Below are 15,815 nucleotides of genomic sequence, written 5' to 3'. Positions count from 1 at the left end.
AAAGCAGGTATCTGGGGTTTGTTTAGCTTCTATAATTGCAACATTGTTGCTTCTGGAGCTCAGAGCTGGGCCACGGCAGGCGGGGAACCTTGGCTTCCTTTATCACTGGAGCAAGCAAGCCTCATGTTTGCTTCAGCTGCATGGCTGCCGGCCGCCATCTTTGTTGGCAATTAATTTGCATATTCTGCTGATTAGCCAGTGGGAAGCATAGCAGAGGTATGGTTAATTACCATGTTCGTCTATTATTAGATAGGACTAGAGGCCCGCCAACTGCTCTCTCTTAGTCTGCCCTGCATCCTCTCCAATCTGGGACCCCTCGGACATCCCTGTCACAATCCAGGACCGCTGGCTCCTAACCGCTCATCTGCCTGCCTGCCTGCTCTCCCCTAACTGCTCTTCCCTGCCTGCCTGATAGCCCCTTACTGCTCTCCCCTGCTGGCCTGATTGCCCCTAACTGCTCTCCCCTGCAAGCTTGATCGCCTCTAACCACCTCTGCCTCATCCCCGCCACTGTGGCTTTGTCTGGAAGGACATCTGGTCTAATTAGCATGTTACCCTTTTATTAGTATAGATAGATAGTTTAATAACTGTGTGATTCTGTGTAATGCCTTCTCTATTTTACATACCTTTATGCATTTTACTTACTCTTATGAATTTTTCTTATTTGATAGGATTTTAATTCCTTCTTTGGGCTCCATAGTAATCTTTGTCTCAGATGCTTAATAAATATGCTGTTTTCTCCATTATTTTATGCAAGAAAAATGTTCATTTTGTTTATTAGCATCTACAGTTTTAAACATATTTCCAAAAAAATGAAATTTTCCATATTTAAACCCATTTTAGTGGTTTGCCCATCTCAGCTGCAATATTTATATTAAATTATCCTGTATTTCCCTGATTTCCCTTTCTTCCTGTTTGTCAGTAACAAAAATAAAGCTAGAATTTATCCCTTCTGTTAGATTATTTTCTTATTTGCCTTAGTAATAAAATGAAATTACTATTGATGCCAAATCTTGTCAATTATCTAGTTAGCCTGCCATATTCATTGTTTCTTTTCATCTTGTTTTCTCTTTTTAAATTCTGTTCACAATCTTTCTTTTGTATGTGAAAGATCTCTTTATTGAAAATTCACTTTAAACCTCTTCTTCCAAAAAACTAGATTGACAGAAATCATGAGTTATTTCAAAACAGAAAGTAGTAGTCATCTTTTTTTTACTTGGTACATTGGTAAGTAGTTGGAAGGAACCATATCTTTTCCTTTTCCTTTTCAGAATATACTTACTTTTTTTGGTTTAGGAGTATGTGTTAGTTATCAAGCAATGTACAAAGTTTGCATTTAACTGACTGAAAGTTAGAGATCTTATTGAGAAGATGTAACTTTAAAAATATAGAAATGAAGAAAAGCCCACAGGGTACATTTAAGAAATGTGTATAATTGAGAGGTTTTTTTTAAAAATCTGTTTTCGCTTTCTGAAACCACCAAAGTGTAGATTATGAATTGTTTATATGGTTTTCTTTAATTTAGGAAGTAAGAAAAGTAGCACCAATGTTCCTCGTACAGCAAATCAGGGGAAAAATAGGGAATGTGAAAAGGAAAATTTTTCAAATGGATCCAGGAAGAACAGTCTTGTACTTGAAGAAGTGTCTTTGACTGTCACAAGAAGTCAAAGAATTTCCAGGCGTCCATCTAATTGGTGGATGGTAAAATCAGACCAAAGTAAGTATTTTTATTTAAATTGTTTATTAGGAGCGCCCCCAAAATCATTCTTTAAGAGGCTTTATGTTGGTTTGTATATACTTTCATTCTCCAGAGAAAATCTATTGACAAAGAAATTGGGTCATCAATAGAAATATTACATCAGCTAATTATAAAAATATTCACTGAGGCTCTATCATGTACAGTATTCTAGATGTAGGGATACGTCTATGGAAAAACAAAACAAAAAGCAAAATATTCTAGCTTTCTGGGGGCTTACATTCTAGTGGGAGAAGACCAGCAATATAGATATGTAATTCATGAAGTTATGAGATAATAAAAAAAAAGATAAAGGGTAGAGATGGGAAATAGCAGGGTGGGAGTGGATAAGAGAATAGAGCATGATACTGTTTTATAGAAGGTCATGATGAGAATCCATCATGATCTTTCAGAACACATATGTGAAAAAAGTGAAGGAGGGAGCCATATAAATAACTTTGTGAAGCATTCTACACCAAGGGAATAGTATCTGTATAGGTGCTAATGGAGCATGCTTGGCATGTTTGAGGAAGGTCAGGAAGGCCAGTATGGCTAAAGAAGAGTAAAACCAGGGGAGATGAATTCAGAGAGGCAGGCAATGATAAAGTTTAGATGAAGTGTATTAGGATGCTACTAGAGGATTTAAATGGTAAAGTGACTTGATTGACTTATCTTTTAACATGATTATTCTTATTGCTATGTACAGAGCAAACTAGGGCTGGGTCAAAAATGGAAGCATGGACCCTAGTTAAATTGTTGTAGGGAAGAAATGAAAAAGTTGAATTCATATTTTTATTTTTTTAATATATTTTTATTGATTTTAGATAGAAAAGGAGAGGGAGGGAGGGAGGGAAGGAGGGAGGGAGGGAGAGAGAAAGAAAGAGAAAGATCAATGATGAGAGAGAATCATAGATCGGCTGCCTCCTGCATGCTCCACACTGGGGATCGAGCCCACAACCTGGGCATGTGCCCTGACTGGGCATTGAATAGTGACTTCCTGGTTCATAAATCGACGTGCAGCTGCTGAGCCATGCCGGCTGGGCTGGATTCATATTTTAGAAGGTAACTCACAGGAACTACTGAAGGATTAGAGTTAGAGTCTAGGATGACTTCGGTTTTTGTTTTTTGTTTTTTTCCTGAACAAGTAGAAGAATAGGGCTCTGTTATGAACTGAGATGAGGAAAGGTGTGAAGAAGCAGATTTGGGAAGGATATCAAGATTTCAGGTTATATTATATTAATTTGAAATCAAAGCAGATATATTGAGGAGATAGCCTGATAAATGAGTTTTAAGTTAGGTGGAAAGTTCTGGGAAGACATATAATTAGGAAGTTATCAATATATAGGTGATACTTAAAACTTTGAAACTGCTTGAAATCACTTAGTAATGTATTGTACCTAGTGAAGAAAGAAAGCCAAGGATTGAGTCCTGGGAGACTTCAGTATTAGGAGTCAGGAAGGGATAGGAAGATCTGTCAAATGATACAGACAAGGAACAATTAGTGAGATTAAAGGAAAATGAGAACTTAGGGTAACAGAAGTCATTTTAAGGAATGAGTGATGACTGTTTTAAATACTGTTGGTAGTTTGCATTAGATGAGAGCTAAGAATCAACAGTATGGTTTTGGCAACATGGATGTTGTTGGTCACCTATATAAAAATAGTTTTTGTGGAATGATGAGATCAAAAGCCTGGTTGGAGTGCAGTCCAAGAGAATAGGAGGTGAGGAAGGAAAGATAAGGGGTCATAACAGATGTGGAGTTAAGGAAAGATTCTTTTTTTTTTTTAATATTTAAAATATTACATCAGCTTATCTACTTATTTAAGATGACCTTGTAGGGCCTGCCCAATGTGGATCAGTGGTTGAGCATCCCCCTATAAATCGGAAGGTCATGGTTTGATTCCCTGTTAGGGCACATGTGCGGGTTGTGGGCTCCATCTCCAGTAGGGGACCTGCAGGAGGCAGCCAATCAATGATTCTCCCTCATAATTGATGTTTCTGTCTCTCTCTTCCTTACCCTCTCTAAAATCAATAAAAATATACTTTAAAAGATAAGATGACCTTGTAGGAAGGTATTGGATAAATACAGGATCAAAGTCCTTGAGTAAGCAAGGTGCAGATGTTATCTAGTGCACAGTACCAGGATTATTCCTAGACAGGAGCCAGGACAGTGTGTCATGTAAAAGAGGAAAAGTAGAGGATTGGGGAGAGATGGAAGTAGGTTGGTAGCATTGATGGGGGGAAGATGTACGCTTCTGATCATGTTTGTTTTCTCAGTGAAATGGTAAGCAAGGTTATTAGGTAGAAGTGAAGTGAGAGAGGCAATAATGAGATTTTGATGTTTCTTTACAGGGAAAGGATACAAAGCAAAATCAGCAGAGAAAGTGCATGGGCAAAGTCTGAAGGAAATCCAGTTAGACTTTCCAAGAGTCTTCTCCTAGTCAGGAGGCACTTAATTCCTCCAGCAATGAGTGATGATAGATGTATGAAATGTTCACTAGAAATTGGGAAGGGAATTAGAGTTGAGTGCACAAGGTTTTCTGGGGGTGGTCACCTAGGTATCCTCTGCTAGCAACTATTAAAATTCCAGGCTCCCTGAAGGAAAACAAATATTTCGCACAAGTTGTATCTTTTGCACAAGCATTTTAGGCATACTAAACCACACTTATCAGTTAGGAAATGATGGGAACCCTTTTGAAATTCAAGTTCTGACATGTTAGCCAAGGGCTTTCTTTGCAAGCAGGCATTTCTATAAAGATTCTTGGGCCTCCTATGCCAAATCTTTTCTGTACAGCATGAAACATTTTGTGTTTTGTAAAAAACTTTATTTTAAAGGAAGTGGTTATGTAAAGATTGGTAGATGACAAGGTAACATTTACATATACAGATACTATCAATGGTGGCACATTTAGATCAATAGTGAGAGACTAGTACAAATATGGCCCTACATCTATGAGGTCTTATTGCTCTGAATTTTTGAATTGTTGGGATCTTTGATTAATAGTAAGAAATATTTATTCTGTTGCAGCCTTCCTTAGATTTTGGAGTTATCTTGAGTTCAAATTATGATTCCTCTACTTTGAGTAGATTACTTTGCTCAGTTGCTAACTCCATAACCTATGATTGACAGTACTTCTATCTCCTTAAGTTGTTATAAGGATTAAATTGCATATAGTTAGTATTAAAATGTTAAATATTACTGTTACTCCTTTGGAGAACTCATTGATGTTTCTCCCTCTCTGAAATCAATAAAAGTATATTTAAAAAAAAAGAAATGATGAGGATCCCTGTTATTGACAAGCAGGAGAGCATAAAAGAAGCAGATTTGAGAGGCATTAAAAAAGGAGAACGGAGAGGGTTTAGGGATTGATTGTGGATAGGGGCAGGAGTCTTAGATGACTTGGATTTCTGCTTCAGGTAGCTGGATAGATAGTTTTACTTTTCATTAAGACAGGAATCAAAACCAAAGAGGCAGGTACATGCTAGAAGATAGTAGCATGTTGATAGTAATTAAAGTTACAGATACATAGGTGCCTCAAAGAATGTACGTAGAGTGAGAAGCTGAAGCTGGAACCTTCGGGAATACCAGGAGCATAAGGTAGCTACAAGAGTATTAGGCAGGCCAGAGAGGGTGGTTTTGGAAGCTTGTGATAAATTTAGAGTTTCATGAATGTATCAAGAAATGGAAGAGAAGTAAAGTTTATGAATTTAATTTGAAAACAAATGTAGGCAATGGGATTGTTGTGTGTGTGTTTATTTGTAAATATAATTAATGTTAGTATTTCAGTGATCCAGATCATCTGGATAAATATTATGTTAACTTTAAGTTATCATTGATTCTTTCAGGTCTTTTTTATAGCAGTACTTCAGTAAGAAATGAATTGCCAGTACGTGACAACAGTGGGCGAAAATCTGCTAAAAAAACAAATCAATCATCTAAGAATATTGGGGGAAAAACTGTTCCACTCAAAGGACGGAAGAAAACTACAGGCCGCTCAAAAACACAGAAGATTTTAAATGCAAAAGATTCGAGAAGAATTATTGACCATAATGAAATTTCTGGATCTTTCCCAAATGAATATTTGGAATGTGATGAGGCAGACATGGCTAAAAAGAAAGATGTTAATCATTCTGGGTAATGTCTGTTATTATTAAAGATAGTTATTTTTGTTCAGCATTTAATAGTTTGTCTATGTTGTCTGATCATTTATAGAAAAGCAGTTTAGCATAAATGGCTGTGCAGCCTGACAGAAACGGTAGCCAGACTCTGCCATAGCTGGGTGACACCCCAGGCAAAGTAGTGCTCTAAATTTATTTGCTCATATTTAAATGGGAATTAATATTTGGCACATGGGAGATGAGTGATAAATAATTGAAGTATTATTGTTGCCTGAGAGTTACTTTTTTTTATTGTGATAAAAAAAATAACAGAACATTTATCATCTTAATCATTTTTAAGTATACAGTTTAATTTGCTTCCTTTTAAATGAAGTTAATGTGATTTTCATAATTAGGAAAACATCATAATACTCCTTCTCCTAAGATGATAATAATTAACATATTGAGTGCTTATCATGTACCAAGTACTTGCTAGATGCTTTCATTGAATTCTCATCAGTCCTAACAACGTAGAGAATTAAGTATTATTGGGGTTTTTTATAGTTTTAATTTTCAAGGTACCTTATTTTTAAAAGAGACTTTTGGCCTGTAAATATTGTTCTTATGCATTTTTACTTATGATATAGCATTCTTTCATTCACTCAACAAATAATACATATTATGTGTAAGAAACTGCAAGATGATGTGGATATACCGAAATAAATAATAGAGTGCCCTAAAATATATTAGTGTATGTCATTATGGTACCAAAAGAAATCCCATACACATTCTATTTAACTTGTTCACACCATTCTCATATCTTCTTTCTCAGTCAGTTTCTTTCTTTAACTGAAATATTTCATATATATACAAAACAAAGTAACACCTGATTCTCCATGATCTCACTTAAGAAATAAAACATTATAGTGACTATTGAAATCTCGTATGTGCCTTTGTTGAGCCCATTCTTCTTTCCCTTGTTAGAAGTAGCCACTACACTGAATTTGGTAGATATCACTATCATGGATGTTTTTATATTTTTTCCTACATGTACATGTATATATAAATAGCATGCCATATTGTTTTAAAACTATGTAAAAGTGGTTTCAGATTGTACATATCCTACTCTATCTTCTTTTTTCCACTGTTCATTATATACTTCTGAGATTATTCATGTTGATAAATGATTTATTTTCATTCCTTTATAGTGGAGCTTTGCAAACTTTCCTTAAAGGGCCAGATAGTAAATATTTTAGGCTTTGTCGGCTAAGCGGCAAAATCAAGGCTGTTATGTAAATACTTAAATAACCATTTAAAATGTAACCTTTACAAAATGTAAAAATTATTCTTAGCTCTTGGGACTTAAAAAAACAAGTGGCTGGTTGAAAATATGAAAATGTATTCTGATTCTAGCCTCTTGATAAGGTTTTCTAATTTTTCACTATTAGAAAAAATTTTTCCGTGGACATTTTATATATGTTTTCATGTGTACATGTGTAAGAGGTTTCCTGTAGCATTATATATACCAAGAAATAGGCTGACTAGGGGTATCAAAGAAAACAATTTCAGTTGTTTGTAAATTTTCTAAAACACTGTGATAGATTAACTGTTGTATACATTATAAAATGCCTGTAGATAATGTCTTCTGTGTCCCCATTTCCATCTTAGGCCAGGTGTGTGCCATTTTTCTTACCAGAATTTTTCAAATTAGAACTTTCTTGATAGGTCCTTGAATCAAATGTCCTTCCTGGGCTAATTGTAAGTCCTAGGACCTGAACAGGCTTAGCTGTTATTAACAATATTGTCTACCCACCTGTGTGTTGTTTCAGGAAGAAATATTTTATGAAGAAATGTAAATAATTACAAACTTTTCATTTTTATAGAGTTGCAGGAAGCTCAAAAGATGAAGATAGTGTTATGACCGCTAAAAATGTTCATCTAAAACCTCAGAGCAGTGGACATCCATGCAAGACACCAGCAGAGTCTGACTCTGATTTTGAAGAACCTAAAACTTTAGTTTTGGAAGGAAGGTATGCATATGTTCTAAGGATCATAGGATTTACTCATTATGTTAGTTATTCATTGCTGTGTAACCAGTTGCCTCAGCTTAATAGTGGCTTGCAAATATTTATTGTTTCATAGTTTCTGTGGGTCAGAAATCGGGGATCAGCTTAGTTGGCTAGTTCTTGCTCAAGAATTCTCCTGAGGTATTTTATTCAAGATATCTGTCTGGTGTGTAATCCTTTGAAGGCTTGACTGGAACCTGAGGATTTACTTACAAGGTGGCTCCTCCGTATGGCTGTTAGCTGGAGGCCCCAGTTTCTTGCAATTTGGTCCTCTCCATAGCGCTATTCAATATGGCAGCTAGCTCCCCACAAAGCAAGTGATCTAAGAAAAAATATGACTTCAGTGGAGGTCAGAGTGTCTTTTAATGTCTCCGAAGTTGCACACTGTCATCTCCACTTCATTCTATTCATTAGAAACAAGGCACTAAGTCTAGACCACATTCAAGGAGAAGAGAATTAGGCCCTGCCTCTTGAAAGGAATTCCACAGATTCTTCAATCTGGTATACTCAGGGAGCAAACCAGTTAACCTATTCTTATAATATCTGAAGTCATATACCCTTTTTAAAAATGAAGGAATGATAAATTATAGCAGATTCTGAGATTTAAGGGATAGCTAAGAGTTCTTTACTATTTGGTGGGTTATGACTGCAAGGCCTATAATAGGTTCATAATAGGAGGAAAGTGATCTAGGACTGAGATAAGCTAAATCATCTTTTATAATTTCTGGACTATATTTTAAATTCCTCTTTTAGAGTAGTTTTTAAAAAAATTAAGCTGATTTATATCTACTTTTATTTCTTACAATTATTTTTATCAAAATGTTATTTGAGCCGAAACCGGTTTGGCTCAGTGGATAGAGCGTCGGCCTGCTGACTGAAAGGTCCCAGGTTCGATTCTGGTCAAGGGCATGTACCTCGGTTGCGGGCATATCCCCAGTGGGAGATGTGCAGGAGGCAGCTGATCGATGTTTCTCTCTCATCGATGTTTCTAACTCTCTGTCTCTCTCCCTTCCTCTCTGTAAAAAATCAATAAAATATATTTTAAAAAAAATGTTATTTGATATGAGTTAAATTCATTACTCTGGTCCATGAGTTACTTTAAAAGGCTATAAAACTCAGAATTTATCATGTTTGACAGTCAGTTATAGAATTAAATTGTAGATTCTTTGTTTTATACAGCAAGTAAGTATATTGATAACCTATAACATTGCTATTGGTTTATAAGAAAGAAATCTTTTGTCAGTTTTAGGAGAAAAATTACCTTTAAGATAGATTATTAGATATATGCATTATGAAAACAGAGATTTTATGGTTTGCATTTTTTTTTCTTAAGTGGACCTTTCAGACTCAAGAATTATTTAATGTCTGCAAAGAATAATTCAGATGTAGATGATGAGGAAGTTCAGGAAAATTCAGGTAAGTTATTTTCTATTGTCTTGATTTTTTATGACATCATACATATGGAAATAGGTGTGCTGTATTTTTATTTAAATTAGCACCAATGGCAAATGTGTTTTAAATACTTACTCTTTTTTTAAAATTAAATCTTTATTGTTCAGATTATTACAGTTGTTCCTCTTTTTTCCCTCCATAGTTCCCCTTCACCCGGTTCCCACCCCACCCTCTGCTCTTCCCGCCCCCCCACACTGTCCTCACCCATTGGTGTCCGATTTTTGTCTAGTCTCTTCCTGCACCCCCCGCACCCCTTTCCCCCCGAGAATTGTCAGTCTACTCCCTTTCTATGCCCCTGATTCTATTATATTCACCAGTTTATTCTGTTCATCAGATTATTCACTTGATTTTTAGAGTCACTTGTTGATAGATACGTATTTGTTGTTCATATTTTTTATCTTTACCTTCCTCCTCCTCCTCCTCCTCTTCCTCCCCCCCCCTCCCCCTCCCCCCTTTCTTTTTTCCAGAGTTGAGACATGGGACCTAGAACATCCTATGCCAATAAGACAATATTCAAAACATGATAGAAATATGACAAAAGGACATATGGACCAGTTGAAAGGATACCTACTAGCCAAATATGGCATAATTTAAGTACTAGAATAAACAATAAATGTCACAACCCATTAAATAAAATAGGAACCTAATAGTAGCCCATAATCCTATATAATAAAAGCCTAATATGCAAATCAACCAAATGACGGACTGAATGGCGGATCAACCAGCAGAACAACCAGTTGCTATGACACACACTGACCACCAGGGGGCAGATGCTCAATGCAAGAGCTGCTCCCAGCCCACAGGCCCTGATCACCCTGCCAGTTGCCCCACAGATTGGCTCTGATCACCTGCCATGGAGCTGTGAGCCCAGTTTCTGGCTGAGCAGCGCTCCCCCTGTGGGAGTGCACTGACCACCAGGGGGCAGTTCCTGCATTGAGTGTCTTCCCCCTGGTGGTCAGTGCATGTCATAGCGATGAGTCATCCTGCTGTTTGGTTGATTTGCATATTAACCTTTTATTATATAGGATACTTTACATACCATACAGTTAACCATTTATAGTATACTAAAGGCCCGGTGCACGAAAATCATGCACTCGGGGGGGGGGCGGGGTGGCAGTGTGGTGGTCCCTCAGCCTGGCCTGTGCCCTCTCCCAGTCCGGGAGCCCCTGGGGGATATCCGACTGACAGTTTAGGCCTGCTTATATCTACCTTTCAGGAAATGCATATTACATACAAATTTGTATCAGAAATTTTAGCCGGTTCATGGACATTAAGTGTTCCATATACATATTGCGGTAAAACCCTCCAAAACTTGGAGGCTTCAGATAAAAATTGTTTTTTATCTCTCATGGTTCTGTAGGTTGCCTTGGCTTAGCTGGGCAATTATCACTCAGGCAATGTATACATTTGTAGTTAGATGCAAGCTTCTACGCTGGAGTAATTTGAAAGCTCAACTGGGCAGGAAGTCCAAAAGTGCTTCTTCAGTTACATTATTTGGCATCCAACCAAGGTAACTAGAACAGTTGGGAGCTGGCCAAACATCTCTTCTTCTCCACATGACCTTGCCATGTGGTTAGCATGGATTTCTCATAGTTTGGCAGTCTTGGAATAAGGAGTCTTCATATATGGTGGCTCTCTGTCCCCAAAGGGAAGATCAAGATGCTCAGGTGGAACCTGCATATCTTTTTAGGACTTAGCCTTTGACATTCCAGAATATCATTTCTGCTGCATTGTTAGTCAAGCAAGTCACTATAGCCAGTAGAGATTCAAGGAGAAGGGAATTAGACTCCATTTCTCCATAAAGAATATTTGTGCAAAGGAAGAGAAAGAATTATTGGCAGCTATGTTTAGATGCTATTTACCACACCAAAGTTGAAAGCCTCTGACACACTGCTAAATTCAGTATAGTTGTACTATTTTAGAGTTTTAAAGATCATAGATTACTTTATTAACATATTGTTAATTATTACACCCTGCATTTTTATCCACCAATGGCTTATTTCAACTGAAGTCCACAAGCAACAGAAAATCTGTTTTTTATTTTTAACTCCTATGCTCTTTAGATATATTCATTGTACCAAAATCTAGAGAAATGTTATACTGTCTTTCATTAGTCTTTATTAACAGTGAAAAGCAGAAGGAGTAATAAAATGCATTTTCAGGTCAAATTTTATTTAACCCTTTTCGGTTCAACCTCAAGGCTGACTCGACCAGGCGCTAGGAACAGGTCCAACGTCAAGCAATAAGAACATTAAAAAGTTTAACATTCAATCCTGTCAATTAATTTGGACCAGACTGTTTGAATTCCAAAAATAACATTGGACCTCGAAGGGTTAAAATACTTATACTGAAGTTAACCAAGTAATACATTTTAGCTAAACATGAAATCAGTGCCCTTGTTTATGAAATTATCTTTTGCATTTTGCAGATAACTCAAGAGTAAAAAGATTTGGAGTGGCACAAAAGAACAAAATACATCATAAATTAGGTAAGATTATTTCTGTCTTTTAATGTTTTAGAACCTCTGGTGGTCAGTGCATGTCATAGGGATGAGTCATCCTGCTGGGTGAGAGTCATCCTCTGGGTGAGAGGCTGATGGCTGTTTTCAGGCTGGCCAAACCCCCTTTAGGGTGGGGGGTCCCCACTGGGGTGCCTGGCCTGTCTGGGTGAAGGGCTGAGTGCCGTTTTCATGCTGGCTAAGCCACCCGGCGACGGGAACTCCCAGCCTTTCCTTTTTTTCTTTTTTTTTTTTAAATTCTGGGATTTATTTACCTTCTATAATTGAAACTTTGTAGCCTTGAGAGGAGCTCAGAGCCGGCCAGGGCGGGTACGGGGGAAGCCTCCTTCTCGCTCCAGCTTTGTGCCCACTGCCAGCTGAAAGCAAGTGTCTGGGGTTTATTTACTTTCTATAATTGAAACTTTGTTGCTTTGAGTGGAGCTCAGAGCTGCTGCGGCAAGTGGGAAGCTTGGCTTCCTCCATCATTGGGGCAACCAAGCCTCCTTCTCGCTATAGCTCCGTGGCTGCCGGCTGCCATCTTGGTTGGGTTAATTTCCATATAGTCGCTATGATTGGCTGGTGGGCATGATGGCCAATTTGCATGTTTGTCTTTTATTAGTGTAGATAGGTGATTCCTATGGACTAGGAGTCCAGGCACAGATTAGGTGGGTCACCTGTTTAAGGGTTTTATAGGCTGTAGTCAAAAGTGTCAGCCTGAGCTGTAGTCTCATCTGAGTCTTAGAGTCCTTTTCCAAGGTCATGTGCTTGTTAGCATAATTTAGTTCCTTGAAATGGTAGGACTAAGGTACCTGGGTTTTTTTTGTTTTGTTTTTTCAGCTTCTATAGGCCACCTGCCAGTATGGCAGTTTGCTTCTTTTCATAGGCCACTCAAAGTATGGCAGCTTGCTTCTTCAAAGTCACCAAGGAAGACTTTCTCCCTGCTTTTGCTAGATAGTGTTTTATGTGTATAATATCTGTACATTGTCATATATATATATATATATATATTTTTTATTTTTAATATATTTTACTGACTTTTTACAGAGAGGAAGGGAGAGAGATAGAGAGTTAGAAACATCGATGAGAGAGAAACATTGATCAGCTGCCTCCTGCACACCTCCTACTGGGGATGTGTCCACAACCAAGGTACATGCCCTTGACTGGAATCGAACCTGGGACCTTTCAGTCCGCAAGCCGACGTCCTATCTACTGAGCCAAACCAGTCAGGGCTGTACATTGTCATATATATAATCCTAATGGAATCACAGGAGTGACTTCCCATCACCTTTGTCGTATGCTATTCATGAGAAGAGATCACAGGTCTCACATGCATCCTGGGGGAGGGGAGTATACAGGGCCTAACCTCAGTACTGATGAGGGTGTATCTACTACTTAATGCTAATGTGATTTGGGATTTATAAGTGCTAAGTAAGGATTTTCATGATAATACTTTAAAATCCAGATTATTTTAAAAGTTGGTCTGGTGGGGAGGAAAATAGGGGCAGAAAAGGGATAATACAAGTACAGTAGTTCATTCTTATCCATAGTTTCAGTTATCCGTGGTCAACTATGGTCTGAAAATATTACATGGAAAAGTTTCAGAAATAAACAGCTCTAGCTTTAAATTGCCTGCCATTCTGAGTAGTGTGATGAAATCTTGCACTGTTCTGCTTCATCCCAATCTGGGATGTGAATCATCCCTTTGTTCAGGGATGTTTCAGTGTATCCATGCTTTAGTTACTTAGTAGTTGCCTGGGTTATCAATCTACTGTTGTGGCTTTGCAGTGCTTGTGTTCAAGTAACTCGTATTTTACTTAATAATGGCCCCAATGTGTAAGAATAGTGATGCTGGAAATTCAGATATGCCAAAGAGGAGCCATAAAGGGCTTCCTTTAAGTGAAAAGGTATGTATGTATAGGAGAAACATAGTATATGTAATGTTTGGTACTATTTGCAGTTTTGGGCATCTATTAGGGGTCTTGGAACATATCCCCAGTTGAAAAGGGGGGACTATTGTAGCCTGAAAGTGTTTCATTTTACCAAATGACAAAAAAAGAGAATAGCATATCTTCATAAGGAATATAGTTTTTTTATATAATCACGAAAAAAATAGGAGTTTGATGTTTTGAGTGTCAGGAATGGGAAGGTAAGCAATAGTAGAGTGAAAAAGCACAGTACAACTTTAAAGTCACCAAGGAGAGAGGGGAGAAAAGAAATGGTCATTTGATCAAACCAACAAAAATTAGAAGTATCACTAATATAACTTAAAATATAAAATAAGATGGAAGGAATAAAGGTCAGGTTGTTACACTAAATAAGTATGAATGAATTGAATTCCTCTACTAAGAGACTATCAGATTTGGTTCAATAATACAAATTCACCTATATGTTTTAAGGAACACTTAAAACAAGTTTTAAAATAAAAGTTTGTTAAAGAATTAGATAGGCTAATGTAAATAAAAATAAAATAGTGCAATTTTAATATTAGACAAAATGGAATTTAAGGTTAAAATAAAAGTGTTGAACAGAGGGTATAGAAGAACATACAATGACATGAACAATTTATGAAGAAGATAGGAAAATTAAACAACTAGAAACTAAAATATGTAACAAAAAATAAGCAAGGAAATTTTCATTCAAACAATACAGTTAGACTGGGAAATTTAGACAGCTCTAGCAAACAAAAAGTAAGAGCATAGGAATTTGATTATATAGCCAGTTTAGTATATAACACTTTGCATTGTTCAAATAAAGCGAGTGGATATGTATATTATACACACAAACATATGCACATATATGACTACCCCAATTTACACATTTCCTATTATGGAGCATTTAGATGGCTTTCATTTTAAATTTTTGTTTTCTATTTCTATTTTAAACGGTACTACTATAATTGTTATTTTACCTATAGCTTTGCCCATTTTTGTGAATATTTTTGTGAACAAACTCATTTTCTCGAAATGAAATTTGAGTCAAAGAGTATTATAATTATAGGTATTGTCAAATTGTCTTCAATCATTTTATATTTCTACCTAAAATATGAGAATTCCTGTGTACCTTTAAACATCATTAACCCTGGGTATTATCAATTTTTTAAATCTTTGCCAATCTAGTAGCCTAGTTCTTCATTGGCATTTTTTTAATTATTAGCACAAATATGTCAACTTTTTTTAAAAAATGTTTTGTCTGAAAGCATTATTAGTGTTCTAGAAGGTAATACTCTTTCCACTGCAAGGTATCAGTCAACTAAACATTTATATGTCTTCAATTTTGTCTAATATCTTTATACAGTATTGCCTTCCAACACACCAAACCTGCGCAGGACCAAGAGAATACGATTGAAACCTTTGGAATACTGGCGGGGGGAGCGAGTAGATTATCAAGAAAGGAAATCGGGTAAAATTTACACTCTAATGTCTGAGAGTAAAAAATGGTCATGAAGATTGCTAGTTTACTTGTATACATTAAGTGCTAAGCATTGTTCTACATAATTATTCATCATATCCCCATAATGTAACAGGAATAGATTGAAATCCAGATTTCTCTAATTACTATAGAGATGCTGATTTCTTTTTTTTTTTTTTTTTTGGTAGTAATTTTTGCGGCTTTATAGAGTGTTATTATTTCAATACTATGTAACAAGATTTCTAATTTCATAAAATTTAGCATAAATCAGAACATGAGAAAATTATAACTGGCAAAGATTAAGTATTCCTTTATTATTAATCTCACTAGAGGCCTGGTGCACGAAATTGGTGCACCGGTCTGGCCGGGGGGGAGGAGTGGGGCGGGGGCAGGGTGTGTTCCTCAGCCCAACCTGCACTCTCTCCAATCCGGGAACCCTCAGGGAATGTCCTACTGATGGCTTAAGCCCGCTTCCCGTGGTTCTCTGCTGTCTTTCGGGCCCGCTTGGCTGCTCCTGGGTCGCTGCGGGCAACGGCCAAGCGGGCCTTGCTGTGCGGTCT

The 15,815-nt window shown here is 37.0% G+C and overlaps 1 protein-coding gene and 1 long non-coding RNA gene across 6 annotated transcripts in view; one reads left to right on the top strand and one right to left on the bottom strand.

The window, feature by feature from the left end:
* LOC107183569 overlaps window positions 1–9,318 on the bottom strand; it is a 10,662-nt gene extending 1,344 nt beyond the window's left edge. Inside the window, exons 1-2 of the long non-coding RNA XR_001514358.1 lie at window positions 9,246–9,318; window positions 2,690–2,692 (exon numbers count right to left, since the gene is read on the bottom strand). This is a non-coding gene — a long non-coding RNA (uncharacterized LOC107183569). The remainder of the gene's footprint in view (window positions 1–2,689; window positions 2,693–9,245) is intronic.
* The window catches only part of CENPC (centromere protein C), a 64,830-nt gene that overhangs the window by 33,510 nt on the left and 15,505 nt on the right, over window positions 1–15,815 (top strand). For 2 of the 5 annotated variants that reach the window (XM_015565829.1, XM_015565838.1), the window contains exons 9-14: window positions 1,525–1,716; window positions 5,575–5,869; window positions 7,716–7,862; window positions 9,232–9,314; window positions 11,779–11,838; window positions 15,142–15,246. In XM_015565829.1, the coding sequence (XP_015421315.1) occupies window positions 1,525–1,716; window positions 5,575–5,869; window positions 7,716–7,862; window positions 9,232–9,314; window positions 11,779–11,838; window positions 15,142–15,246 (882 nt within the window). The remainder of the gene's footprint in view (window positions 1–1,524; window positions 1,717–5,574; window positions 5,870–7,715; window positions 7,863–9,231; window positions 9,315–11,778; window positions 11,839–15,141; window positions 15,247–15,815) is intronic. The other 3 variants (XM_015565839.1, XM_015565835.1, XM_006753861.2) reach the window with 2 other exon arrangements.

This window comes from Myotis davidii, unplaced genomic scaffold (genome assembly GCF_000327345.1).
Source record: "Myotis davidii unplaced genomic scaffold, ASM32734v1 scaffold31, whole genome shotgun sequence".
In the NCBI taxonomy this organism is placed as follows: domain Eukaryota; kingdom Metazoa; phylum Chordata; class Mammalia; order Chiroptera; family Vespertilionidae; genus Myotis; species Myotis davidii.
Note: the sequence above shows the minus strand (reverse complement) of the source record. Positions and strands in the feature narration are given on the sequence as shown.